The sequence below is a fragment of the Prinia subflava genome, chromosome Z, assembly GCF_021018805.1.
Source record: "Prinia subflava isolate CZ2003 ecotype Zambia chromosome Z, Cam_Psub_1.2, whole genome shotgun sequence".
In the NCBI taxonomy this organism is placed as follows: Eukaryota; Metazoa; Chordata; class Aves; order Passeriformes; family Cisticolidae; genus Prinia; species Prinia subflava.
The window spans coordinates 60,137,547-60,164,648 of record NC_086283.1 but is presented as its reverse complement, the minus strand read 5'-3'; the positions used below and the strand labels follow the sequence as shown (position 1 = coordinate 60,164,648).

At 38.8% G+C, this 27,102-nt stretch overlaps 1 protein-coding gene across 2 annotated transcripts in view; it reads left to right on the top strand.

Annotated features, from left to right (window-relative positions):
• The window catches only part of ACO1 (aconitase 1), a 35,878-nt gene extending 8,863 nt beyond the window's left edge, over positions 1–27,015 (top strand). For both annotated transcript variants that reach the window (XM_063422770.1, XM_063422771.1), the window contains exons 2-21: positions 2,647–2,767; positions 4,497–4,665; positions 6,727–6,864; positions 8,251–8,320; positions 8,425–8,608; positions 11,280–11,419; positions 12,390–12,561; positions 12,996–13,096; positions 14,059–14,175; positions 15,426–15,585; positions 18,779–18,914; positions 19,405–19,489; positions 19,764–19,920; positions 20,460–20,584; positions 21,402–21,506; positions 22,188–22,330; positions 23,762–23,909; positions 24,309–24,431; positions 25,367–25,552; positions 26,312–27,015. In XM_063422770.1, coding sequence (XP_063278840.1) covers positions 2,671–2,767; positions 4,497–4,665; positions 6,727–6,864; positions 8,251–8,320; positions 8,425–8,608; positions 11,280–11,419; positions 12,390–12,561; positions 12,996–13,096; positions 14,059–14,175; positions 15,426–15,585; positions 18,779–18,914; positions 19,405–19,489; positions 19,764–19,920; positions 20,460–20,584; positions 21,402–21,506; positions 22,188–22,330; positions 23,762–23,909; positions 24,309–24,431; positions 25,367–25,552; positions 26,312–26,425 — 2,670 coding nt within the window. In that variant the 5' untranslated portion in view covers positions 2,647–2,670 and the 3' untranslated portion in view covers positions 26,426–27,015. The remainder of the gene's footprint in view (positions 1–2,646; positions 2,768–4,496; positions 4,666–6,726; positions 6,865–8,250; positions 8,321–8,424; positions 8,609–11,279; positions 11,420–12,389; positions 12,562–12,995; positions 13,097–14,058; positions 14,176–15,425; positions 15,586–18,778; positions 18,915–19,404; positions 19,490–19,763; positions 19,921–20,459; positions 20,585–21,401; positions 21,507–22,187; positions 22,331–23,761; positions 23,910–24,308; positions 24,432–25,366; positions 25,553–26,311) is intronic.
• The last annotated feature ends 87 nt before the right edge of the window (positions 27,016–27,102 follow it).

Sequence of the window (27,102 nt, the reverse complement as noted above, 5' to 3'; positions counted from 1 at the left end):
CTAGAAGCACAGAGTTTGCTTTGAGGAATAGCTAGTAGTTCATGCCGTTTAAAGATCATGACTCCTAAAACTTTAGGGGCTTGTGTGCAGGGTAAGTATCTGCAAAGCTGGGAAGAGGAGTTTCAGAAAATAACTTGTCAGTGGAAATGAGGTGATACATTTGAAGTTATATGTGTATTTGCAGTGTGTTCATTTGCTGACCTTCCAGCTTTCCTGGGCTTTTTATCTAGAAACATACATTGTTTTCTTTAAAAGAGTTCTGGCATTTTTTCTTTCTCTTACATTATGTTGCTGTTTTGTTACTATTTCTTTTTTCTTTTACTAACCTTCTTTTGTTACTATTTCTGCTATTTCTCCTTGGTTGTCTTCTAAATACATGAATTTTGAATTTTGGAAATACTGGAATATATTAAAAATCCCCCATAAATATGTTCCATATAGTAGTATTTCCTGGACATTCCATGAAACTAGCAGGTGAGATAAAGAAATGAATTCTTTGGCCTTGCTTGGTCTGTTTTTAACGAATACTTTGTGCATCCTTTTGCACCAGTCTGCAAGGCCTGCCATGTCTATCTCCTGCCTCTCACTTGTGAGTTTTCTTGTTTGAAAAACTGGAACAAGAAAAGATGTTACTTGAATGAAGATAGGAAGAGTTTTCTCGGAAAATATCAACAGATCTAGAAATCAGGCCTATGATTATCTCTTTTCTAAAAAAATTTTAATCGTATCTGGGAATGTTGCCAGGCACTGCAAGAGAATTGTTCTCACTGTTAAATTATTAGCTTGATCCTTGGCATATGTTGGCCTAAGCTAATGCTTCCAGAAGGGACTTGGGCAGAGTTCAGGTCTCCAATGTGTCCTAGGACGTGTTTCACTAAGTAGTTTGCATAGGCTAACTTTCTCTGGACATTAAGAGATAGTTTTGTAGTGAATTTAGGCCCCTTTCTGCTGGTTGGCCTTGATATGGTGAACATCTCAGGGTCCTTTAACTTCTGTATGTGAACCTAAAAGTCCTAGGTCCCAGAGGAATACTTTATCCAGCAAGCCATTAAGCCACAAAACCCAGTAAATCAATAAGCAACAACAAAAGAAGAAAATACCTCAAACTAAAATGATGTTTACAATAGAGCCTATATAAATTTTCTTTCTGGTGGTGACCTTAACTAATCTTTCTGAAATTAGAGCAGTTCTTTTTTCTCTGATAGCATTTGTAATCTAGTCTATAATAGTTTCTGTCTCAAAACAATAGTGTTTTCTGGTTTTTAATTTTGAATGCAAATGTTTATCTGTTTAGCTTTAGATCAACACCACATCTGTTGGTTTTGGCTGTGATACAGTTAAATTTGTCCCTAATAGCTAGTATGGGGCTGTGTTTTGAATTTGTGCTGGAAACAGGGTTGATAACACAGGGATGTTTTAGTTGCTGCTCAGCAGGGCTTACACAGAACCAGGGCCTTGCTGCTCCTCACCCACCTCACCAGTGAGGAGGCTGGGGGTGTGCAGGGAGCTGGGAGGTGACACAGCTGGGACAGCTGACCCAAGGAGTATCCCACAGATTATGATATCATGTTCAGCATATAAAACTGTGAAGAGGGAGATGTTCAGAGTTATGGTGTTTTCTCAAATCACCATGAGGCATGAGGGGCCCTGCTGTCCTGCAGATGGCTGAACACCTGCCTGCCCATGGAAGAGGTGCATGAATTGCTTGTTTTGCTTTGCTGGCAGGTCTAACTTTTGCTTTATCTGTCAAACCATCTCTATCTCAACCTATGATTTTTTTCAATTTTGCCACTCTGATTCTCTTACTTTTCCCACCAGAAAGGAGTGAGGGAGTTGCTGTGGGTGCTTAGTTGCTGCCTGGGGTTAAACCACAATACTCTTAAGAAATGGCACTATGTTGTCATGTGGTTTGTGAATCACAGAGGCACAAATGACTGATTAGAAACAGCACAAAGAAGAAAATAATGAAGACATTGAATTTCCTTTGTGAAATTGTGTCCCGAGAAGGGCAAAAAAGATGGTGAAGGAGCCAGAGCACTGGTTCTGTGAGGAGTGGCTGAGGGAGATGAGGTTGTTTAGCTTGGAGAAAAGGAGGCTCAGGGGACACCTTATCACTCTCTACAACCACCTGAAAGGAGGGTGCAGCCAGCTGGGGTCAATCTCTTCCCCCAGGCAGCAAGAGACAGGATGAAACATGTTCTCAAGCTGCACCAGGGGAGGTTTATATTTGATATTGGGAAAAATTTATTCCAGTCATTGGAATACGCTACCCAGGGAAGTGATGGATTCATCATCAAAAGGTGCGTGGATGCGGCACTTGAGGACATGGTTTAGTGGTGGATAGGTGATGCTCAGCTAACAGTTGGATTTGCTGATCTTAGAGGTTATTTCTAGCTTTTAAGATTCTATAATTCTAAACCACGTGGTATGTCTGTATTTTCCACAATACTCCTATCTTCCTTTGGACCTTTTATCTCTGAGGATGTGTTACAAGTGGATTTGTGGTGGAAGGGGAATGACTGACAGGACCTTTTTCTCTGGTACAGGCCTTTGTGTGTGGGATAGATGCATTATAGACTGTGGGACATGTATTTCGTATGCAGCACAGATGTAATGAAAATGTCCTTGATTTTTCTTTTGTTTTAGGGACACTAACAGTCTTCAACAACCATGAACAACCCTTTTGTACGGATTGTGGAGCCACTGGACCCGAAACAGCCTCTAAAGAAATTCTTTAATCTGAGCAAATTGGAAGATGGGAGATATGGTACATTGACAACATAAGAGAAGCATTTTGTTAATACTGGTGAACAGAACCTGAACAGACTTTGTCACATTGGATGATACTTGGTCTCTGGAGAGAACTGTGGATTCAAAAGGCAGATCTTGAAAACAATATTTTAGCAAAATTTAATTCTTGAAGTTCAGAACGACAGAAATATTGGTGTGATCACAGTAGTGTTTTCTCAGCATACTGTGCACACAGCAGTCTTGTTTTTCTTGAGTGAGTGAGGAGAGCTAGACAAAACTAAGAGCACAAATTTTATTATACTGCTAAAGGTGGGAAAGAATCTAACACTGATATATATGACTGAACCAATCAGAAAGATTTTTTTGAGCTTTAAAATCAGAGAAGTCTTTCTGAGGAGGCTTTTTCCTTAGTTCTTCTGACATTTCCCAAATCTTTCAATGGTACTAGTAAAAATCTTAGTGTCTGTGCCATTGACTTAGAAAGTGAGCACCTATAACTTAGAGTTGTCTATGGTGGATGTTTGGTGTTTCAAAAGGAAACTTAAAGAGTAAGGAGAATTCAGGGAACAAGAGGAGGAGCGCTTTCTCTGATTGTTGGCAAAGCATATCCATTACAGGCTCCAGCAAGTGAGCAGTCAATTAATGTCAGTCTTGGTGAGTGAAAATTGGAGGAGAGTCTTAAGGAGTGGACAAATACACATACAGTGTTACCAGTTGATCCATTCCAGGATTCCAAGAATGATAATCTCCAGATCCTTTAAAGAAAAAAGGATGCAGTTCTCACTGTCCAGGATAAAAAGGCAATAGCTGAGCAGGGAAGGGCAGGAAAAGATTCTAAAAAAAACCCCAAAACAACAACAATAACAATAATGCCCAAAACTCCCAAATGAACAAAATCCCCCAAAACAAAACCCCCAAGAACAACCAACCCAAATTGTTTTGAATTACTGTGTCCTGAAGAATAGATAGGGTTTTCTTAAAATAGCAGTAGTGAGGTTTCAGTGTGATTAAGTGACTCTTATGTCTTGGGGGCCAGCCCGGTTTAGAGGACTTCTAGAAAGTTGGAAAAAATTTCTCAAAAGATTTTAAATGTAAATATTCTGAGAAGCAATCAAACAACTGTTACTGAAGTGGACCAGAGAAAGAAAGACTGAGACATATTTGGGTTTTTTCTTCACACGCATTCCTTGTAGCACAGCTATCAGGACTGCTCCAATAGTATTTTGTGCCATCTTCTTTAAATATTTCTAATTTGAAGTAAAAGAAGATTAATAAATGCACAGTTTGACTTTCATTCAGTTTCATCTTCCATCTCTTGAGATGAAGAGACTGCATAAACCACTAGAGCTGCACTTTCCAATGTGGCAGGTAGAAAACTATGCTTTTCCTGGTACGTTTGTATGTCTGTGTTCAGTGACAAGACTGAGAGCAAACTGCAGGAAAATAAGGTGAGCACAGCATGTTTTCGGGGTAGCTGTGCTATGGAGGATGGAAAAGCTGTGGAAAAGTCCCTCAGCAAAGATATCTACTGTGTCACAGGAGCTGAAATAATAAACCTGCTGAGAGCAGGAAGTGGAACAGGTACTGACCTCCTGGCAAAGCTGGAGGCTGGAAAAGGAGTTTGGATCAGGATAAAGCCTTGTCAAAATATGGGGACCTTTCTGCCCCAGTCATGGAACTTTGCACTTGCTAACATATGCCCTAAGGTGAAAACTGAATTTGTTTCTTGCCTCTTACCCATGCAGCTCGTCTGCCATTTTCTATTCGAATCCTCCTGGAAGCAGCGATCCGTAACTGTGATGACTTCCTAGTGAAGAAAGGAGATGTTGAGAATATTCTCAACTGGAAAGTGATGCAACACAAGAATGTTGAAGTGCCATTTAGGCCTGCAAGAGTTATTCTGCAAGACTTCACGTGAGTCTGATGCTCTCCAAAGCAAGGAAGAGGGGCTTTTGAGAGTGCAGCAATCGTCAGCTTGGGGTGGAGGGGTGGGCTGAGGAGTGCTGAACAGTGAGATGTTTGGAAAAGCCTTTTTCAACTTTCCTGGATGTTGTGCCATGGACAACACTTCAAGAGGCACTTAGAATAAGAACATTGAGAGAAACTCTTCTGAGATAGAGAAGTAAATATCTTCACAAAACTAGGGACGAAAATGGGATTGATAAATTGCATACAAGTGAGGAAGTTTAGTATTTAGAAGTTATTCTTTGAAGGGGTGGTATCGTCCATTCTCTCTCTCTCTCTTTTTTTTGTTTGTTTTTGTTCCCCAGGGGCTCTTGCTTTCAGTTTTCTATCTATTTCAGTTCTCATTTATAACCCACATCATTATTTCCTCTTTAAATCACTATTGTTATAAATATATTTTTAAAAACTGCTCTGCTGTTGAAAAAAGAGTGTATTATTTTTCCCAGAAATGTAGATTGAGATTCCTACCTAATGGACTCTGAAAACTGGGCCTTGTTACTGCGAGAAGTCCTCAGGTGTCAGTAATAATCATATAATAGTCCCTGTTCAATGTGGAAAGTCAATTTTCAAGTGAAATAATAGCATCTAACTGTTCTAATACAGCACTTGACTTGCAAGTCTACTCACTGTTCTTTGTATCTTTTTCCTCTGTCTTAATAAAATATTTTAGTACATCCATAGTAAGCCCAGTGCAGCTACACTGCCAGTTGGTTTTCTTTCTCAATGGTAAAGTGTCTTAGCTGTCGTACCCTCTGTTTTGCATTTTTACAGAGGTTGTCAAAGTGCTAGAGATCTAGTACAGCTCAACTTTTAAGGCATTAGAAAAAATTGGCAAAATTTCAGATGAAAGACTGATTTCCTAGCTATTTTTCATCCACTAGCTGTTGTTAACGTTTTGAAAAACTGGAGCAGAGAGGAAGCTGAACTTTCAAGCAAACATTGTTCCTTCTCTTACTGCTCTTCTTTCTTGCCCGTACTCCTGCTGGGTTTTAAAAATGTGCCTATAAGTCTGCAGAGCAACTGCATTCCTGAAAAATGAGCTCTTGGACAGGCCTCTGAGGACTTTTTGAAAAAGGCAACTTTGGCAACTTTCCAAAAGCCGTACAACAATTAAATTCAGGCTGTCCTGGTTTAGAATTTCTAATTTCCTAGTTAGGATTATTCTGTAATTATCCTGAGTTGTTCTAAGATGATGGAAGGATATTGTGTCTGTTCCATATCAATTGTATAACATTTGTAATTTGGCAAAATAGCTCTTCTGCTTCTTTCTTCCTATCCCCCTCCCTCAAATCCCTCTAGGTAGCATAACATAGAAATTCCTATTTTTTAATTTTTTTCCTGTAAAAAGCTTATCTTGGGATGTCAAAGTGCTGAGCAGCATCAGTTAATTGTGTCCAGGTTAGATAATGTGGATCCTTTTTCCTGTTTATTTTTTAGTAATTGTTCAGGATTTTCAAGGTAAAATTCACTAGGAGCTAAGAAGCCTTTTGCTACTCTTGTTGCATAGTTTCTGATATTTTAAAAAGTTGTAATAGTTTATTTTATGATCAGAGTTGAAAACATAAAGCCTTACTGCTTTGGGCTGCTCTTACAGAAATGCAGGTTTTTTCAGTGGGTTGCTCGTTGATGCCAGATCCTTATGAGCACATCAGAGAACACATTTTGTTTTAGCAGCCAGCAAAATCACATGGGCAAGTATGTTTTCCAAGCTGGTTGAAGATACCATGGTAGAACATAACTCAGTAGAAAACTGAGAATGTGTGTGCTGAGAAGCATCACAAGCTGTGTTAAAGGAAATACTGAAAAGTATGTGATCTATTTGATAAGTCAAGTTGAAATGCCAGAAGTTCTGGTTACTACTCATTATTTGCTTGCACTGAAGATGGAAGAATGCAGTTTGCTTTGTATGTGACAGTAGCTGTCTCTTCTGTATCTCAGGATTGGGTTTGGGTTTCTTTTTTTTCCTCTTATCCAAATTGTTTCACCATTCCCATTTTGTTTCTATTGTAGTGGGGTGCCTGCCGTGGTTGACTTTGCTGCAATGCGTGATGCTGTGAAGAAACTTGGTGGGAACCCTGAAAAAATCAATCCTATCTGTCCTGCTGATCTCGTGATAGATCACTCCATCCAGGTTGATTTTAACAGGCAGTAAGAATAAAAAATCATTCTTTACTTCTTAATGGTAGTAAGTAAACTGAATCCAGTTACTGGTCATCAAAGTAGTTGTAGTGATGTACTATAACAAATTAAGAAATTTTAAAGTTAGACTGTTGTATCCGCTGTGGTGAGTTGCGGGGAGAATTTTCTCTGTCTGTGGTGCATTGCTCAGCAGCACAAGCCTGTACTAAAAATTGATAGAAATAGACTCACTCCAGGCCTGTATTTATTGTACTTCTCTTATATAATATAATATATTATATTATATTATATAAGAGAAGTACATAAGCATTATAATATATTATATTATATATAATATATTATAATGCTGCATTATTATTAATTGCTCAGAAATGGCTTTTTTTCCCACATGCACTTTTTTGACCATGTAAAGGTTTTTAGAAAGGACAAATGAGAATATTTCCTTCCTTTCTCACTTCTCTAAGAATAGAGGTGATCTATGCTAGGCTCAGCTCTGAGGAACTGCTTTCTGCTTCGGTGCCTCCAAGCAGAAAAGCATGAGACACTGCTTACTATGGCCCCTATGAGTCCTGGAAAGAAACATAAGGCTATTCAGTCCTCAGCATGCTGAGGACAAAGACACAAAGACTCACTAGGATTCACTAGACCCACAGTAAAATACAAGACCTCTTTATAGAGGTCCTTCTATCCTCCAAGGTACATAAATATGGGCCTACTGAACTAATCTTTCAAACATATCCTGCAATCACACATTTTATGGTGGTTTCCGTCCACCTTCCTGAAGTTTTTTGGTATGCAGTTACTAATCATTATTTTTTTGTCACGGCCTTATTTTATTTCTATTAGACTCATTAGCATATGTAAGAAAACAGAGATTTTTCTCTCATATAGAGAACATTGGCCAGATCTATGCTTCAGTTCTTTCAAGCTCTGCAGACCTAGGTTAGGCAGCTTATTGAAAAGAGCTTGCTAACACTGTCTGCTTTGAAACACAGAAGCTTCAGACAGCACTGCATCATAGTGACAACCTTTTTAAATGAAGTTGCAGGACAGTTGTGTTCCAGTTTCCTTTTACTGCCTTGCTGATTGCTTCTGATTTAGGTTTTGGAAACGTCACATTTCACTAACATGCAGTGTTATTTTTCTCAGGCTACAACAATTAGGACTGCCAAATGCAGATTAGTATTCACATTTGAATCAGAGTTCAGGTATTATCTGTTAAAATTTCTTAAATCCTTTTCATTGGTTGCCTGTAGTGATATTTAAATGATGTAATGGATCAGCATTCACATTAGCTAATAAATCTTATTTTCTTTCAACCTTTGGATATATTTGACTAGATGTAAAATTCAGGTAGTACTTTTTGTTCTGACAGCTGATTATTTTCACCTGCAGGCCAGACAGCTTGCAAAAAAATCAGGACTTGGAATTTGAAAGGAACAAAGAAAGATTTGAATTCTTAAAGGTACTGACAAAAATAATCTTATTTACATGGAGAAAAGTTCAGTGAATGAAAGTTCTTCCAGTGCTCATGTAGAAATTTTTTTACTCTAATTCCTTTTGTTTCAGTGGGGCTCTCAAGCTTTTAAAAACTTGAGGATTATTCCGCCAGGCTCTGGCATCATCCACCAAGTGAACCTCGAATATTTGGCAAGAGTGGTGATGGATCAGGATGGCTACTATTACCCAGACAGTGTGGTGGGCACTGACTCACACACCACCATGATAGACGGCTTGGGAGTGCTTGGCTGGGGTATGTACAGCAGTGTATCATGAGCAGTCTCTTGGCTCAGGCAGCTGTGTTTTGGGCTCTGGCTGGCAGATCACAGCCACCCAATCATTTCCTTACTCCTCCTGATAGCACAATGGGGGAAGAGAATTATTTGTCCAAATGTAAGATTAAACTAATGGGTAGAGACAAAGGTAGTTTAAGTGAAAAGGGATGAGTGTAGGAAAAGGAAATGAAAGAAGTCATGCAGAGACAGTCCAGCTCCCATCAGCACACCAAAACCCAGTCAGTCCCTGGGCACTGGCTACTCCGGGAAACCCACCTCCCCAACTGGTGCTGAGCCTATTTTATGGCATGGAATATCTCATTGTTCAGCTTTGGTCAGCTGCCCTGTCTGTGCTTCTCCCAGTGTTTTTCCCCACCCCAGCTTACTTGCTGAGGGGCAGAGTGCAAGGCAAAATGCATTGATACTGTGTAAGCACCGCTTAGCAATAGCTAAAACTCTAGTGTGCTATGAACAGCAGTTTGTTCACAAATCTAAAATGTGGCACTGTATGGGCTGCTGTGAAGAAAAGTCATCTCTGTGTCAGCTAGACACAGTTACATAGCCTAACCCCAAATGCAAGTAACCTAATAAGATCTCTTACAGTTACATAAGACTTTGTAACTAAGCTCCCCTTTCTGATAACTGCCTCAGATGATTTCTGCTACATGTGTTGTTGGCTTTGTTTGGTTTTTTTAATATATTCTTTTCTATTCTGCATTTAAATCACAAGGAAGTAGGTAAGGAGAATATTAAATAAAAGCAGGGAATTGAAGTATCACCGACCATCCAATTTTTCTTGTGTCACTTGACTATTTTAAAAGTGTCGGATTATCCAAAAATTACTGTAGGTGAGATCTGTCAGGTGGAAGGTGCTGAAAATTAAATCTGAGTGACTTAAATATGGTCGGAGAGGACATTATGGAAAACAGAACTGTGAAGTTCTAATACCAGTACTCTGCACAATATTTGTTACAGGAATAGATATAAATAATTCGTTTTTCCCTGTTGTGATGAACTGAAGTGCTTGACTTACTGAATAAATAGGTAACTATGGAGTGTAAGTATTTGTAGTCATCCCACACAGTAGCAAAGACTTCAGTTGAGCCTTTATTTTCCTGTGATATGGTGATAGTAGTACTGTTGAAATAGCTGTTGTACAAATATGGAACACACTGTGTTTTTAGAGTATTTGCTAATTGTTCATGAATATGCTTGTGGAGTTCCAAGCACCCCATATGATAGGACTTTCTGTTTTTAATAACCCACCCCTACTACTGCAGCAATATTGGTTGAGTGAGACTTTCTGAATCAAGGGTGAAAGAGGTCCTGGCTTAGAATACAAAGATAAACAAGTTCAGTGTGTCTAAACATGACATCTTTGGGATTAGACACATCTCTTATTCTATATTTGGTTGCAGCACATGCATGGAGCCATCATGTAGATGAAGTTGTAGGACTAAAAACTGCTTGGAAAACTGTGACTTTCAGCCTTGTGACTTTCAGACTTTTTCTCCAGGATATAGAAAATATGGCTGGACACAATCTATAGCATATGTGCTCAAAATTCATACTCTTGGTTCCAACACTTTTTTCCAGAGGCTGGTGGTGTTGAACTCAGTTCATGGCTATCAGTGGTAGTCAGTCAGTTATGTTGACTTCTTTGACTGTTTGAAAAGGATTCCAACACCCAGTGAAAGGAGCCACACAACTGGATCTGTCGCAGTATTCTCTTTCAAATTAAGAGAGACTTAAAATTTTGAATAAAAGAAATTAGAAATTATTTTTCAGAACCATTCTTAGCTTAAGTGGGAAAAAGGATTGCAGTAGTGATTTGGCATTCATAAGCAGCAGCTCAGGCAGTTTTTTCTAGCTCAGTATTCATTAAGCTAAACAAAAGGTAGAAGGAGATTTTGATGGAGAAGATAAATATAGGAGGGACTTTCTACAGGCAAAACGTTATAAAACTGCTTAATAGTTTGACTGCTTAATGTCAAATTGCAAAATAATAAATGTCATGGCTTTGTTAGATTGCATATGACTCTGACATCTTGATATGTTAATAAATTAGCAATATTAAGTAGTAGCTGGAATTCTAATAGTGAAGGTATACTTATGCAAAGATTCCACCTACACATTCCCAAACTGTTGAAACATAGTGGACATAAGGGAAGATATTTCTGTCTGAACTAGTACCTTTTCTGTTAGCATTCTTTAGTAACATCTATTTCTTTCAAAATAAGTTCTGAGTTTTCGTTTGGTGACCAACAACCATGGTCTGCATATGTTTCACTCACAGCCCATCATGTTCAGTGCCATGTCAGTAGTTTTTGGTTTGTTGCATTACATATTTAAGATACTAAATAAAATTTCTATGTCTGTTACTGTAAAAGCCAAGCATCCTTAGAGTAAGTTACCTAGATGCACCTAATGGCTTAGGAACAAGACTGAAAATATGAAATAAACGAAATTTAAAGCCCAACCTTGCAGAAACAGCAGCAAAATGAGGAGTGCCTCTTAGAAGAAGACTCGGGCTGTCTGCTTTCTCTCCTCTTTCACACCTTAAATAGAGTATTCATCAGGCAGTTGACTTCAGGTGTTTATCTCTGATGTGTCTTTCTGAATAGTCTCGTATCCTCCTGTTGTGTGCAGGTGTGGGTGGCATTGAAGCAGAAGCAGTGATGTTGGGACAGCCGATCAGCATGGTGCTTCCTGAGGTGGTTGGCTATAAGCTGACAGGAAACCCTCAGCCACTAGTAACATCCACTGACATTGTGCTCACCATTACCAAGGTAAATTGTCAAGACTTGATATTTTTCCATTACTGCTGAGAGCTGAACACATTCTGTAGGACAGAGCCACTGTACAGAAGGTTTAAGAAACTTGTGTATGCTTCCAGGTAGTAATTCTGAACTTTAAAAAAGCTTTATCACTGTCTGTGGATTGGAATCAGCTCATTAAGGACAATTTTCTAGGCAAATCTGTTTCCCAGAAGCCACACAAAATATATGTTGGGATATTTTGGAGTTCAGTAATGTTTTGGAGCGACAGTGCTTTTTCCTCTGCCTCAAAAATACCCTGATTACTTGTTTTTGAAGTCACCACTTAAAATAAGGCAATATAAAACCTGGAAACCAGACAGTAAGCATTGCAGTCTGATTTCTTTCAAGTGCAGGTGTTTGACTCATATCATGTATTTATAATATGTTTACTCACTCTGTGCATAGTCACTGAATGAAGAGTATTACTGAGTCAGCATTAGTGTTGTTGGAAGTCAGAAATGTGGTACAGAAGTTCATCATAGAATGCTGTCTACCATCAAATGGGGAAAGCCAACATTTTTTTCATGATTTTATTCAGATTTTGTGTGTGTTCAGTTTGACTCATGTACTTGTGGAGTTGGTTCTCCTGTTTTTCCGTCTTCTGGTTTTGCTGTCTGAAGACTCCACACAGTTCTCCTCTTAGAACATTATGTTGAGAAAAATAAAATTGTAAGACAGTCAAGTTTAAACAAAGGGAAGAGCAAGTTTTAGAAGAAGTATGGTCCTATGTTGTGCCTTATTATTGAAACTTTACATCATCGTGTCCTCATCTTTATGATTTAGTTTAGCAAAAACTTCTTTATTTAGTTTAGCAACAGTTTCAAATGGCTGTAGAAATCTTCACAAGAGATTTCTGTGAATCAAAAGCTCGATTTCATAACAGACATGCTCATGTCATTTGACACATGACAGTGACACAGGCACTGTAATTTTATAACAGCATCTTCGCCAAGTTGGAGTCGTTGGTAAATTTGTGGAGTTTTTTGGTCCTGGTGTTGCCCAGCTGTCGATTGCTGACCGAGCCACCATTGCCAATATGTGTCCAGAGTATGGAGCAACAGCTGCCTATTTCCCAGTGGATGATATTAGCATTGGGTACCTGATACAAACTGGTGAGTATAAGAAGAGACCACAAGTTAAGGGGTAATTGAAAGGATTCCAGATCTATGACATTAGCAATGTGATTGAATCAGGTGAAGCCTTCTGAGCTCCAGTTCATTTTTTAATTGATACTTGCTTATTGAGGCTGGTTTTTCATTTAGGATCCATGTTTAGGAAGAGCTGAGTTTTAGACTTTTGGCAGCCGGCCAAAAATCTGAACTTAGATTGTTCAGATGACAGAAATAGGAACATAAGATTTTATTCTGCAAAACCCACTAAGGCTGCTCAATTGGTTTGTTTTTAGTGGACCTCTAATATTTGTCATGAAAGGGTCTTGTAGTACTATTGACAGTGTGCCTGTTATGTACTTTTTCTTGTTCTGTCAGATGATGGTTCTTCCAGTTCACTTGCATTTTGGTTTTGCTGTATCTGGCTTTCATTTTAGGCCGTGACAAAGAGAAGGTTATGTGCACAAAAAGGTATCTTGAGGCTGTGGGAATGCTAAGAGACTTCAAGAACTCCTCTCAGGATCCAGACTTCACACAGGTTAGAAACTACTTTGTCTTCTGACTCCTTGCTTTATTCCCTGCCCTATTTTATTTTGATGATAGTCCATTTTTCACAGGAACTAAGAAATAGTCAAGGGATTCCTTGCCCTTTGGTCTGCACAGCTGTCTTATTTTAAGTCCCAGTGGAATGAGTCAGCTGGCTCTTCAGGTGTGAAAATTTGGATGTAGGTATAGATTGGCTCTCATTTACCTCTAGCTGGTGCAAATTCTGCAGTTTGTTCCATGGAGCTTTGAGAAGCCCTTCCAGACTCTGAAGAATACTCTGAAGTGTAGCTGTGGAGATAATGTGGATGTTGTGTGTGTAATCCTTGTTCACAGCTTTACTCTTTTTCTGTTCAGCCAGTTATTTTGCTATGACCCTTAGAAGCACTGTGTGGTAGCCACAGAGCACATAAGTAATTTTCTGTGCAAGAAAATTAAGATCTTACCCTGTGTCCAGGAAACTCAAAAATATTCCTGGCTTTCTCTACTGTAAAATTTTATCTTGTAACTTGTGTTTGGATCTGCATGATTATTCAAAAATCTTAGTAGATTTGGAAGGATGCAGCACATTATGAAAACAAAGTTGGAAAATGGGTAAGGAATAGATTAATAGTCTGCTTTGGTTTGTATCAGTACCAGTATTTCTTTACATAATTTTTAACCTGCTTCTGGCATGTGAAAAGACAAATTAAAAAATAGTTTATAATGCTTAGATGTTTTAGTTACTCTGAGTTTTTCAGTAACTTTAATACCTTTGATAGCCATACCTCTGAGCATCTAAAATTAGAAGTGTTCCTTTTCTTCTGATCTTCTCATTCTCTTGTGTCTTTAATAATTTCTGCAAATAAAGATGAGCAGACTTAGCATTGATTCAACAGCAGAGGTAAATATGTGGCTTACGTGGCTTCAACCTTTCAGACAGTGCCCAACTACTCTCTGTTTATCTTACTTGAACAGGTTGTTGAGTTGGATCTCCATACTGTTGTGCCTTGCTGCAGCGGACCAAAAAGACCTCAGGACAAAGTTGCTGTGTCAGATATGAAGAAGGACTTTGAGACTTGTCTGGGAGCCAAGGTGGGTACTGGGAACATTTGGGCAAACAAACTAAGACATGCTTCTAAAAGCTGTCTGGTGTTCAGGAGCTACGCTCTGGGGTTGTATGCTGTTTGTTTGCGAACTGAAAAATAAATGAGGATATTGGACTGCAGTTTTGAAGGTGACAGAAGCAATAGGTAGTTTAAAATTGGGATGTTGCTTCTCTTGCATGAAAATGTTCATGTCCTGCTGGAGTAATATTTCTTTCTGATCTTAGACCTAACATGGTTTTGACATAGACTAAAGATTTCTGAACTCTGCCAGAAGGGGTGGTTGTTAATAGAGGGGACAAAATACTGCACTAAGTTCTGAGATAACTACCCAGCTCTTCAGCTCTCCAACCATTCTGAGCAGATTATGTCCTGAATCCACAATGTACTTTTGCACTAAGTACTGATTCTGTTCAGCAGAGCAGAACTGCATGTGTTTCTGTGACTCTTTGATGTTGGTGGTAAAGACAGAAAACAATGACTACATTCTGCATCATCCAGTTAAAAGTGGTAATTGAAAGAAGAGCTAGATTTATGTTTGAATATTCCTGGATACTTGAATTTTCTAAATCAGTTTGAATCCTTACCTGATACAGTAACCATCCTTGTTAAAGGCATTACAGAACTCTAGTGATGTAACTCAAGAAACTTAACTGCACTAGTTCCCAATAATTCTTGGTTTGTTACATTTTCCAAACTCCATTAGGTGATCTTATGCTTTCAGACCTCTAAATGTAAATTTTCGTAGCATGAACAGTGCCTTCTTGCCCTTTGGTTTATTTCCAACTATCAGACCTTTGCCTCTTAAACCAGCTGCTGTTGTACATTGTTACACATTCAAGCTGTTTCATAATGCTGGTTTAAAAATCTTATGTATGATGCTAAAATCTCTGGACTAGATTATGTACTAAGACTATGTGTGATCAGGATTCTGTAACATAGAGGAGTAAGAAGCATCTGAGAAATCCGAAGAAGGATATATTAATGCAGGAAGAAAATACAAATATGTATTGCTGCAAAGGCTGCCTGTTTCACCAAGTAAACAGAGAAGGGGAGAAACTCCAGAAAAAAAAATTGTCCACTGTTTTGGTTGACAAGCCTTTACCATCAGACATAAAAGCATAAGCATGGGTGTGACTAACAGATGCTTCTCATGGGTGAAAAAACAGCCCATATTAATATTCAGTCAAAATGTTTGTGTTAACCACTCCTTTTTATTCTTATTTTCTCCTTCTACAGCAAGGATTCAAGGGATTCCAAATTGCCCCAGACCGACACAACAGCATAGTCAAATTTAATTTTGAGGGCCATGACTTTGAGCTTACTCATGGTTCAGTAGCGATTGCTGCCATTACAAGCTGCACAAACACCAGTAATCCCTCAGTTATGTTGGGTGCAGGTAAGCTGATTTGCCTAATGTGCAGTAGTTTCTTTATGGCTCTGAATATGTGTCCTAAAGGCAACAACAACGCTGATGTAGTTCAATGTGAACAGTGCTGGTTTTGTCATTTGGAGTGCTAAAACTGACCTTAGTTTCTAAAGGCAGCAGAAGGATTTGCAGAAGTGGTCGCTAGAAATGTAGGTTGACAAAAACATATTCTTCCTGCACTGTCTTTTCTACAAGGCAAGCTGGAACTTTATTAACCAACACTTTTGACTTTTCCAAATGCACAGAAGCTGATATATAGAGCTAAGAAGAGGCTGTTGAAAGTCAAAACCAGAAGAGGGACAGTGAAGAATGGTCTTTGGGGGCAAGTCTGAAGGTGCTCTGATCTGTCAGCAGGGTGAAAAACACACCTTTAGCTAGAGCTTGCCCTCCAAAATTGGTACAGGAGTCTGGGGGCATGGTAGGTGTGAGTAGAGGAAGCATTTTGTATTCTTAGGGATTTCCAGCTTTCAGAGCCTTTTCATTTACATCTTAACTGCATCCAAGAGGAGGCCAGAGGTGAGCTTGGTATGCACCACTACAGAACAGTTAGTCTGATTTGGTTGTGTAAAATTTCAGGTTAGGAGACTGTTCATTTTTAACATGACTAGTCTGAACAGAAAAATTGTCATTCCTAATATGTGCTTCTGGCAACAAAATAGGAATGAAGACTGTCAGCTCAGAGGGTTCAGTGTATACTGGACAAGTTAGGCCCAGTCTCCCAGGTGTTTGGCTACATGTTTAAATATTTCTTTCTCTCCTCTGCAGACATACATAGATGGTATCTGTCGCTGTAGGATCATTGTTACATAAAGGCTTACTAGTCTGTCAGACTGTTCATGCAATGCAGACTTTATTCCTACAAAGGTCAGAAGGGATGTGCAGTGGGCAATACAAAGGCTTTTCATCAGAGAGGATTACTTCCTGGTTAAAGTAATATAATTTGTCTTTGTTCCTATGTGGTGCTGGGAAGCTTTTTGTCAACACTCTCTGTCAATAGTCACTTTGTGTTTGGCATTTTGATGTGATATTTGTCACCTGTTTTTAGATTAGCATCTGTCTTTGCATTCATTACATACCAGCAGTTCACCTGCCTCCTTGGCCAAAGGTCTGTTAAACTCTAGCAACAAGTTCAAAGTCCATCATAAACTTAAAATGTAGGGCAGAAGAGAAGCAGAGGAGAGACTTGCTCATTTTCTTAAGACTTTGAGGAGAATAGAATTGAACAAGGTGTCCCAATCCACTTGCCCTTAAAAAGACAGCCAAAGCAGCATACCTCTTTCCTCAGGTCCATACTGCATTATCACAGAAACAGAGCTGTATTTATCCCTTCCAAGGATCAAAAAGTAGGTTTTCTCCAGGCAGACTCCTTTTGCCTTGTCTGTTCCCTTAGTTCTAGGTAGGTGTATCCCTCAGCTGTGCCTGTTGAGGATAGTTTCTGCTAGTGTTTGGCTCCCAGGCTAATGGCATGTTTAACCTTCTCTGAGGCAGTAGGGATACTGATCTTTCAACCCTCTTGGCTTAATAGCTCTGTGAGTTTAAAGTGTAGAATGCTCTGCAGATACAAGTAAAGTTGATACTTTGGGTGCATTCACTACTAGGTAATGCACAGGACTCTGAAGAACATAGTCCTAAGGATCTTGGTGTGTACGCTCAGATTTAGCAGCTACTCTCACCTCTGCTGCCTTTCTGTACAGTAGTGTTTATGTTTTGACCTTGACAAGGAAGGAGAAATTCAACCAATCTCTGATAACTGTTGGTAAACAGCAGTGTTGAGAACTTCCAAGATGTCCACAAAAAATCTGGCTTTCATGATGAGGTTTCAAATGAATGTAAATAAACATACAGTGTTCCCAAATAAGTAACCAAGCTGAAAAAATCCAGGATATGGAGCAGTTGTTTCAAATTACTGATATATATATCCTGTGCACTAAGCAGAGGCTGTGTATCTGTGGGGGTAGTGGATGTGTGCAGTAGGAACTTTCACAGCTTAATCTGACTTCACAAGATGTTGGATTAAGGTTGCTCAGAGGAACTGAAGTTCTGGCATTTCAATGCCAGCTTTGAGAGTTTGACTATGCTCTCTTTTCAGAACTGGTATGAGCAGCAAGACAGAAGCCAGCACTTTCAAACAGGCTGTTAAACCCTCAGTTCCTAGGATGACCATTTGCTCATGGTCTCATTTGCAGAAGTATCCAGGAGCTCCAGTTTCTGTAGATTCCTCTAGTAGCTAAGGAATGTCAGCAATTTCAGCAATAGGACTGCTTCTTTAAATTCATGTGTGCAGGCCATCTCACACAAGACTTTAAGGTGTCATGGTCCAGGTCATGTCTAACAGAACTTCAGACAGCTGACAAAGACGAAACAGTTTGATGACATCTTCCTATTAGAGATCATGTTGGATCAAAGCACAGCTTATGTCTGTTTTCTTTTCTAAATGAATATAATATGTGAGGGGGAAAATGCAGCATGGGAATGCAAAGTTTTGCATAATTTGCCTATCTGCTGCTTCTTTTTTGTTCATCCTGGAAAAGAACTGTAGAGAACTTGTTTTCTGAACATTCATCTCTGTATGGATAATTCATTTCAAAGGAAGGAATTCAGGATAAGTGTGTTTCTAGTAGCACGTTCCACTTAAATATCTCTTTGCGCATTACAAATCCAGGTGTGGTAAAACAGCACGTGTGCAACAAGCTGTGGATTGTGAGATGGCTTGTTTGTGGTAAGGGCCAGCATTAATGCTCTCATAGCCTTCTGCTCCCTGAGGGCAGCAAGTTCTATGCTGGCAGTTGTTTCTTCTCGAGGTTACTAGACCATGGTAAGTGGGAATTTAGCAGTTCTCTATTGCATTTTGGTGAGACATTTGTCTTACAAGTAGTAGTCTGAAATTTTGAATGTCTACTTGCTCCCCCAGTGAGTGCATCTTATTGAATGCAACTTCCATCAACTTTCTAGTGGAACAGAAATTGCAGGCTGCATCTACAGTACAACAGACCACTTGTCCTCAAGCTGGTTATCATGAAATTAGTGCTGTTGGCTCGCTGCACCATTTCATTGCTGGTGCCTTTTCTGTTCCCAGTTTTTTAATGGTACTTCTCTTGACATGCTTACCCGTCAAACTGTCTCACTTCCAGGAAAATCTGCAACTATCCTCTGTGTTTTTCAGGGCTGCTTGCTAAGAAAGCCATTGAAGCTGGTTTGACAGTGAAGCCGTACATTAAAACTAGCCTGTCCCCAGGAAGCGGGGTCGTCACTTACTATCTGAGGGAGAGTGGAGTAATGGGCTACCTTTCTCAACTGGGGTAGGAGTGCTTTTCTTACTGTTGTCCTATGGCTGCATAACTAAAAGCATTATCAGCAAGTGATGCTATATAATAACTATTTCTCTGTACAGCTTAAAAGATATTGCAGGTACCTTATGATGTGATCCTTCCTGAGTGAACACATTGCTGTTGTGCTGGCTGGCTTTGTACCAATGATGAAGGCCTGCTGTAACTTGAAAACTTATGTTCTTAAGGAGGAGTATGGGTTATTTTCAAGACTAATGGTTTTGAAAGAGTGTAAATCACACTATATTGTTGTTCTTCTTGCTAGGTAACACATTTCTCATTCTATTTGCATGGATAGTCACTGCAATGGTTAAAATACAGCATTTCAGAAATGCTGTTTTCAGCAGCATTTGATTTTTTAAAGCAGTACTTCTCCTGAAAGTAACCACTGCCAGCTACTGAGTGGTTAAATAGCTTGCTCTAAGGTAGCTTTTTGTTTACCATTATTTTGTTCTTTGTATAGGTTTGATGTGGTGGGCTATGGCTGTATGACATGTATTGGCAATAGTGGACCCCTACCAGAATCTGTTGTTGAGGCCATTACACAGGTATGCAGCTTTTCCTGTGCAACTTGTTTATGTAAGCTGTTTTCTGCTTTGTGCTCTTCTGAGTGGTATTATACTGTGTGTTGACTCTTCTCAGCTCTGTACAAAATAAATTGAGGCTATATTCTCTTTTCTGTGGGAAATGTTTTGGGATTTTTCAAGAGACAGTTCTGTGGCTGGTCATTGTTGTTGCAGTGCAGTGAGACTCTGCAGACTTGCAATGCATGTGGATTCTGCAAGCACCTGACCTATCTTTGTCTCAAACTCCCTCTTCCAGGGAGACCTGGTGGCAGTGGGCGTGTTGTCTGGCAATAGGAATTTTGAAGGCCGTGTCCACCCCAACACTCGCGCTAACTACCTGGCCTCCCCACCACTGGTGATAGCCTATGCCATTGCAGGGACCGTCCGGATCGACTTCGAGAAAGAGCCTTTAGGTAAGACAGGGTTGGGATGGTTCTTTTCACAGCTTATGAACTAAATTCTTTGGAACTAGGCACTTCAGAAACGTTTGTTCTGGGAAAGTGCTCTAAAGTACTAAGTACCTCTGGGAGACAAATTATGCAATTGTTAAGAGTCAGAGCAACAAGGAGTCAGTATGATGGAGAAAGAATAATGCTCAGGCTTGGCTTCCCCCTAATTCCATTGGGTCATATTTTTGGTTATATCTGGGTGATAGTCCAAGAGCCAACCTGAGTTAGTAGATTTTCTTTGGGCAGATGACCTTCCAAGATCCTTTCCAGCATAAATGATCCTATAAATTATTCTGGAAGGCCATTGGAAGTCACAAAAGAAGGGTATGTTCAGGTATTATCAAGTTTGTGACACACTTTTCTGTTAGACCCTTGTAAGTGAAATAAAGTGTGTCTTCTGAATTTTACAAGGAACACATAGCCAGAGAGAACACAGTGGTAAACTTTTCTTTCTTCTTGATGAAAGATTTATGCAACAAAATTGACAATACCATTTTGTACAGGAATAAATGCTTCGGGGAAGAAGATTTTCCTGAAAGATATCTGGCCAACAAGAAATGAGATTCAGGCTGTTGAGCGTCAATTTGTTATTCCTGGGATGTTCAAGGAGGTCTACGAAAAAATAGAGGTGAATTAATCCTCTTGGCAGTACTTTGATTGATGTACTGTGCTATTCTGAAGATATTAAATAAGATGGTCATGATAATGAAATGAACCTTTTTCATCTCTAAGTTTTGCTCTTGTTCTGACAGATATTCAAATGAGGCTTTTTCTTTAAAAAAATCTTCTGGATAATAAATTCATTTTTTCTGACCGTCATGTTTTGAAAATTGCTCCTGATGATATTTTTAATGTAACATGTAGATGATGTGTTTTCAACAGCCATCCCCAACTCATACTGGAAGGTGGAATATTGCAGCTTCACAGATGTTTAATTTTTTTTTGCAGCTGACATAAAACTCATTTGCATTAACTAATAGGATCAGAAAAAAGACTTGTACTTGGTAATGTCTTCCTGCAAATCTTTCACAAGTGTTCAAACAAAATATTCCTATGATTTTTATGTTAGGGAAGTTTCTAAAGATTACTTACAAATACAACAGAGAATTATAAAGTGATACCTATGTACATAATACAGGTTATTCTCAATAAACAGAATGAATGTCTCTTCTTTTGCAAAGAAGTGAGGATTTTCTTGAATCTTTTAATAGAAAGAATCATTAAAAAAACACTCCCAAATGTAATGTAGATTGTTATGTGCATTTTTCCAAAGTGCTCTAAGAAATACATAAGGCTTTTGCTAAAGTCAAATTTGTAATTTTGCTAAAGTCAAATTTGTAATTTTACATTTACCTGTAATTTTACCTTCAGAACCTGTATTCTGAAGCAGTTATGTTGTTTCTGAAAACTTAGAAATCAATGACAGGATTTTGTGTGTTTTTCAGACAGTAAACAAAGCTTGGAATGCCTTAGATGCTCCTTCAGATAAACTGTATACTTGGAACCCCAAGTCTACTTACATCAAGTCTCCTCCTTTCTTTGATGGTCTGGTAGGTATGAGCTTTCCCTTTGAATGAAGCCAAACTATGCAGTGATCTTGATTCGTGTTGAAAGTGAATCAAAGCCACTTCAAGGGACCTGAGAGGATTCATAAAAGCCTATTGAGGCCTTGGTTCTTAAATGAATTGTGCTATTGTGTTCATTTTAATACAAAGGCATGACCGAATCTCAAAATTGTAAGGAGTCCTTTTCACTTCAGGGCTCTTGAAAAGTCTCCTTTTACCTTTAAGTTGAAATACTTCTAAATAGTCACAAAGCGAGTGAAGAAAATGAACAGGAAGTGAAATGCACTGTTGTCTCAAGACAGTTCTGCCTACTTGCATGTTGCACCAAATAGTTCAGTGTTTGGATTGCTAATTCAGTGCTATTTAAAAGTAAAAGGAGGTTTTAATGCTACATGTGTAGGAATGTGTAGGAATCCTCGATTTTCATGCGTGAATCAGAGGAAGCCTTGGCTGGTTTTTTTGTCTCCTCTTTTTTCTTCATGCATGAACCTACTGGCAGACAGCCGGGGCATCATATTTGTTCAAGAACATAAACATTTGTAATAGTGTTGGGTTTTTTCTTTCTCCTAACTTGTAAGGAAGATTTTATTTTGAAATTTGCACTTTTTTGAGAAAGGAAGTATTTTTCGTACTTTAATTGTTTTGTTTGTATTTATGATGGCTTAGACTTTGGCTCTTCAGACCCCGAAAACAATAGAAGATGCTTATGTCCTGTTGAGTTTTGGGGATTCTGTGACAACTGACCACATATCTCCAGCTGGGAACATAGCAAGAAATAGTCCTGCAGCCCGTTATTTGACCAGCAGAGGGTAAGCACTGCTTCTTGTTCTTGTCATTCATTGGGAGGAGGAAACAAACCACAACTATTATACCATGTTACAGGCACACATACCTTCTGTCTGCTCACATACATTTGCATGCTTGATAGCTGCTGGACAACATATAAATTAAGAAAGAAAAGCATTTCTCTTTCTGCTGCTTCAGCAGCTCTCACTAAAGAAGTAAGAAGTAGAATAGATTGTGTACATCTGTTATCAGTGTAGAGCTAAGACCTTTTTATGGAAACAGGGGAAGATGACTTACTGCAAAAACTAGCCCGTATATTTATTCCTAAATAAGGGAATCAAGATTTGTCTCCCTGTCAAAGCAAAATGACAATTTTTGTTAGTGACAAAAATGTATTTTATATTAATTTCTTCTAGCATGTGCAACTATTTCACATATCTAGGCTCTCAGACACTACTACAGAGCATCCCGAAGTTTAGGTTTCAGTGCAGCTGCAGTAACTGTTGTGATTGGAATTCAAACTCCTGTAAAATGTTCATCTTTTTCTATGGCCAGTCTATCAGTTTAGTATTTGGGGTTCAACCTAAGACAAGACTAGGACTTACCAAGTTGACCTGTTTAGACTTCATAGGTAATATAAGGCTTTTATTCTCTGATTTAGCACTTAAAACTTCAGTGGTGTTTTGAGCAACAGCACTGACATAAAAAAACCTCTTAACTCACTAGACCTAATAATTTTGGAAAGCAAATGGATTAAAACAGTGTCATATACTGAAACCCAACTGCTCTGGACTCTCTGATCCCCTGCTAACAGTTACTTGGAAACCTAAATAGTCCTACATGCATGACAAAACAGATATTGTGTGTTATAGCTGCAGTTTGGATGTAGCCCAGTGCAAACAGTCTAATTTTCTGTCACATTGCAGTGCATTTTTTGATTGCTGGTGAGGCTGGAGTGTCCCCTCATTCTTATATTTCTGTTTGCAAGTGAAATTTTTCTTCTTTAGTTCTAACTTGCAGCAGGTTCTTACTGCCTTTTAGATATTTAGCATAGTGCTCTGCCTTTGTCCTAGATGCTATAATAGGATAAATAATGAGGATCTTCAGGCACCAGCTATTAAGAAAAAAATTGTGTTCCATCTGCTGACTTAATGTAAATTATATCCTTGCATCACTGTCAGATACTATTTCTAGGGCTAGAGTAGGGCATATTATGGAAGCTGCTTTTTCTAACCAAACTGTAGCTATTTGTAAATTACTTTTCCTTCAAAACATCTCAAATGACAAGTATTGGCTAACTGGATGCTACTGCCAGGGTGAGAACTACATACATACCTGCTTCAGAAACAACAGTTTATTACTTTCTTTTTCTTAGAAAGAGAATAGATTTTTTTAGAACAGAGTCCTTTTAGTCTAAAACCGACACGGTTTCCATTCTTCTTTTTCCTTAATAGCTTGACTCCTCGAGAGTTCAATTCTTATGGCTCCCGCAGAGGGAATGATGCTGTCATGGCCAGAGGGACATTTGCAAACATTCGCTTGGTCAACAAGTTTATTGATAAACAAGGACCTCAGACAATCCATTTCCCTTCTGGGGAAATTGTAAGTACACATGCTGCTCTAAAGCTCACTGACAACAGAGTGGATTAGTGATGGCTTTCCTCCTTACCAGCTTAGATTCTTACTTCAGTGCCTTTTAAGTAAAGCTAACTGTGGGGGCAAGAGCTGACTCAGGGATGCAGTCAGTTGTTTTGTACCTGTGCAATGTGGTGCTTTCAGGCATATCAGTGGAGAGTGTAATCACTGTAAAAGCAGGTTTGCGTTTAGAGTGAGATCAGACTAGAAGCCACAAAATGCTGTCTGGTAAATATCCTTAAAGTACTGCTTGGTGGAAGTTGTGGGCTTCAATTGTTTATGTGGGGACCCTTTTTTTCCTCCTTTCCCTGGAACTGTGCTTCCACTCGCAAGAGGTTTACAAAGCATTTGGTGTTTTTATTCCAGCTGGACGTGTTTGATGCTGCAGAAAGATACAAGCAGGCTGGTCATCCTCTGATTGTGCTGGCAGGGAAGGAATATGGTGCAGGAAGTTCCAGAGACTGGGCTGCTAAAGGACCCTTCCTCTTGGTGAGTGGCTACAGTAAACTAGGAGGACAGTATTAACAGTGCATTAATTTGTCAGGAAGACTAGCTTATGACCAAATCCTGGGTAGCTCATTCTCACTTTTGGTAGCAAGAGCTATTTTGAAATCTCAGCTACCTCCAAGAGCCACAGTAGTGTTGTAAAAGTTAGTCAATATTAATAATCTTGTTCCGACTGGAAGGATTGACTGATCTTCATCTCGAAATCCACAGGGCTACATTAGAAAGGCCAATTTCTTTGCTTCCATTTTCCATTACCCCATAAACCATAGGTCTGCTTTCAGCAGCATCCTAAAGCTCCCTTAGCAAGGAAACTAGAAAGTGTAAGAGAAGAGTATCAGTGAAAATTAAATTTAGCATGGCTTCACCCTAGGAGCTGAATAGAGATCCACATACAGTGAAATACCTGTTTCTTTCTTTGTCCAATTTTACACTATTTACAGTAAGAACTCTGATTCAAGCTTTCTTGCATTATTAGAAAACATTTTATGTGAGTTGGTGTTTAAGTTCATCTAGGTTTTTGGAGGTGTTTTTCTGGCAAGGAGTTTTTGTGTTAAATGTATTAGCACATAAAATTTTCAAAATTAATTAAAATGCATGCTGATGCTTATAGGAGGGCAATACTGAATTAGGAAGAGTTATGGAAATGACAGTTGATGCTCTGCATAAGACATGTTAAAGTAGATGCAGGATTCCTGAGAAAACATGTTATTTTTTGAGTCAGGCTTCTTTTAAAGAGGTGTGAATGTACAATCAAGTCATCCTGGACAGTTTACTGTCAGACAGATCTGCTGACTCCACCAATAGCTGGTAAATGAAATTGAGTGGACCACAAACAAATCAGTTTTCTATTGAAAATTTTTCTAGCACAATTTCTATACTGTTCTGAACTATAAAATAACCTGTTGTGCATTTCCCAGGGTGTCAAGGCTGTGCTTGCTGAAAGCTATGAGAGAATTCACCGAAGCAACCTAGTAGGAATGGGAGTGATTCCTCTGCAGTATTTACCTGGAGAGGATGCAGGAACTTTAGGACTCACTGGACGGGAGCGTTACACCATTATCATTCCTGAAAAACTAAAACCACAGATGAATGTGGAGATTAAGGTATGAGACACCTAAGAGCTGAATTTTCTGAATCACTGTAATTTTACTCAAAATTAATTGTCTCTTCAAAACATACATTGTGTCATATGGCTGTCATATTATCTTAAAATAGGGAGAAGAATTTAGATGGTGAAGGAGATTAAAACAGTTATTCTAATAGGGATTATACTGAAGGAAGATAGATACAAGGAATAACTTCAGATGAAGCACTGGAACAACTGCCCAGAGAAGCTGTGGATTCCTTCTCTCTGGAAGGGTTCAATGTCAGCTCTTCTGTCTGGAAGAGTTCAAGCCTGGATAAGGTTTTGAGCAATCTTCTCATGTGGAATGTTTCCTGTCCATAGCAGTAGGGGTTCAAACTAGGTGATCCTTAATGTCCCTTCCAGCCCAAACCATTCTATGATTTACTATGACAGGATATAAAAGCAGGATGCTCAAACTGTTTTAATTAACACAAAGCCATCCTGTATTTTGGACCAGTCACTCAAAGTCCACTATGAATTTCTCAGTTATAAATGAAGCAGCTAATGCAATGAGACTCCATACTGTGTTTGTTATGGTTTGTTTAAAATCACTTTCCTCTCAAGCAGCTTCCTGTAGTCCAGTGTGGATAGAAGTACTGGTGCCTGTTCACTTTAGATTTCTATCACAATTTTTTAAGATATCAAAAATATCCTAGTAGTCTTTATTTTACTATGATGTCAATAACACATGCAAAGTTCTGCAAAGTTCTCCAATGACTTTCTTTAACCCTAACAGCTGAACACCGGGAAAACCTTTCATGCCATCATGAGATTTGACACTGATGTGGAGCTCACTTACTTCCACAACGGCGGCATTCTGAACTACATGATCCGGAAAATGGCATCCTAATAAAAAAACTTAAGCAAAAAGGTCCAGGTACAAGCCTGCTTCTCCTGAGCACAATGAAACTATAGTAATCATGCATTTCACAGTGTGAACCATAAAGTGAACAACTCTTTTTCTGTGGATTGTGTTAGAAGGCTTGTCTACAGTGCCGAATTTTTCTGTGTATCAGGAAACTGGTCACAGCCATATAAAGTAAACAGCATTTATCAACTGTTTTGTATGGCAGTTGGCTTGACTTACCTTAGAATACAGTGCAAAAGCCATTAAAATACTGCTGGCATTTGTAGAACTGTTGAAGATCATGTGCTGATTTCATGTATTTGATCCACTTAGTTTGACTCTGAAGTTAAGTTCTATGCTCATATCTGTGATCTAGAAATTAACTGACAGTATAAAAAAAATCTATTCCTTCCTGATTACCTGACACTGACTTGCTTTCTTATTCAGTTAAACACAATCTGAATCTAATATTGAAATTATTAGCTGTTTATTAATTTTAAAAAATGTGAACTCTTTAAAATCTAAGCCTTTGTGGAAAGGTGGATTTATTGGGGATATTTCTAATAGATAAAATTAAATTTATTTTTAAAAAGTTTGGTGGTTCTGTCATTTTATCCTTAGTGTTGGGATGCAGAGCAAAACATCCACTTACACTCTTCTCATTGCCCCTGTAGGAACAG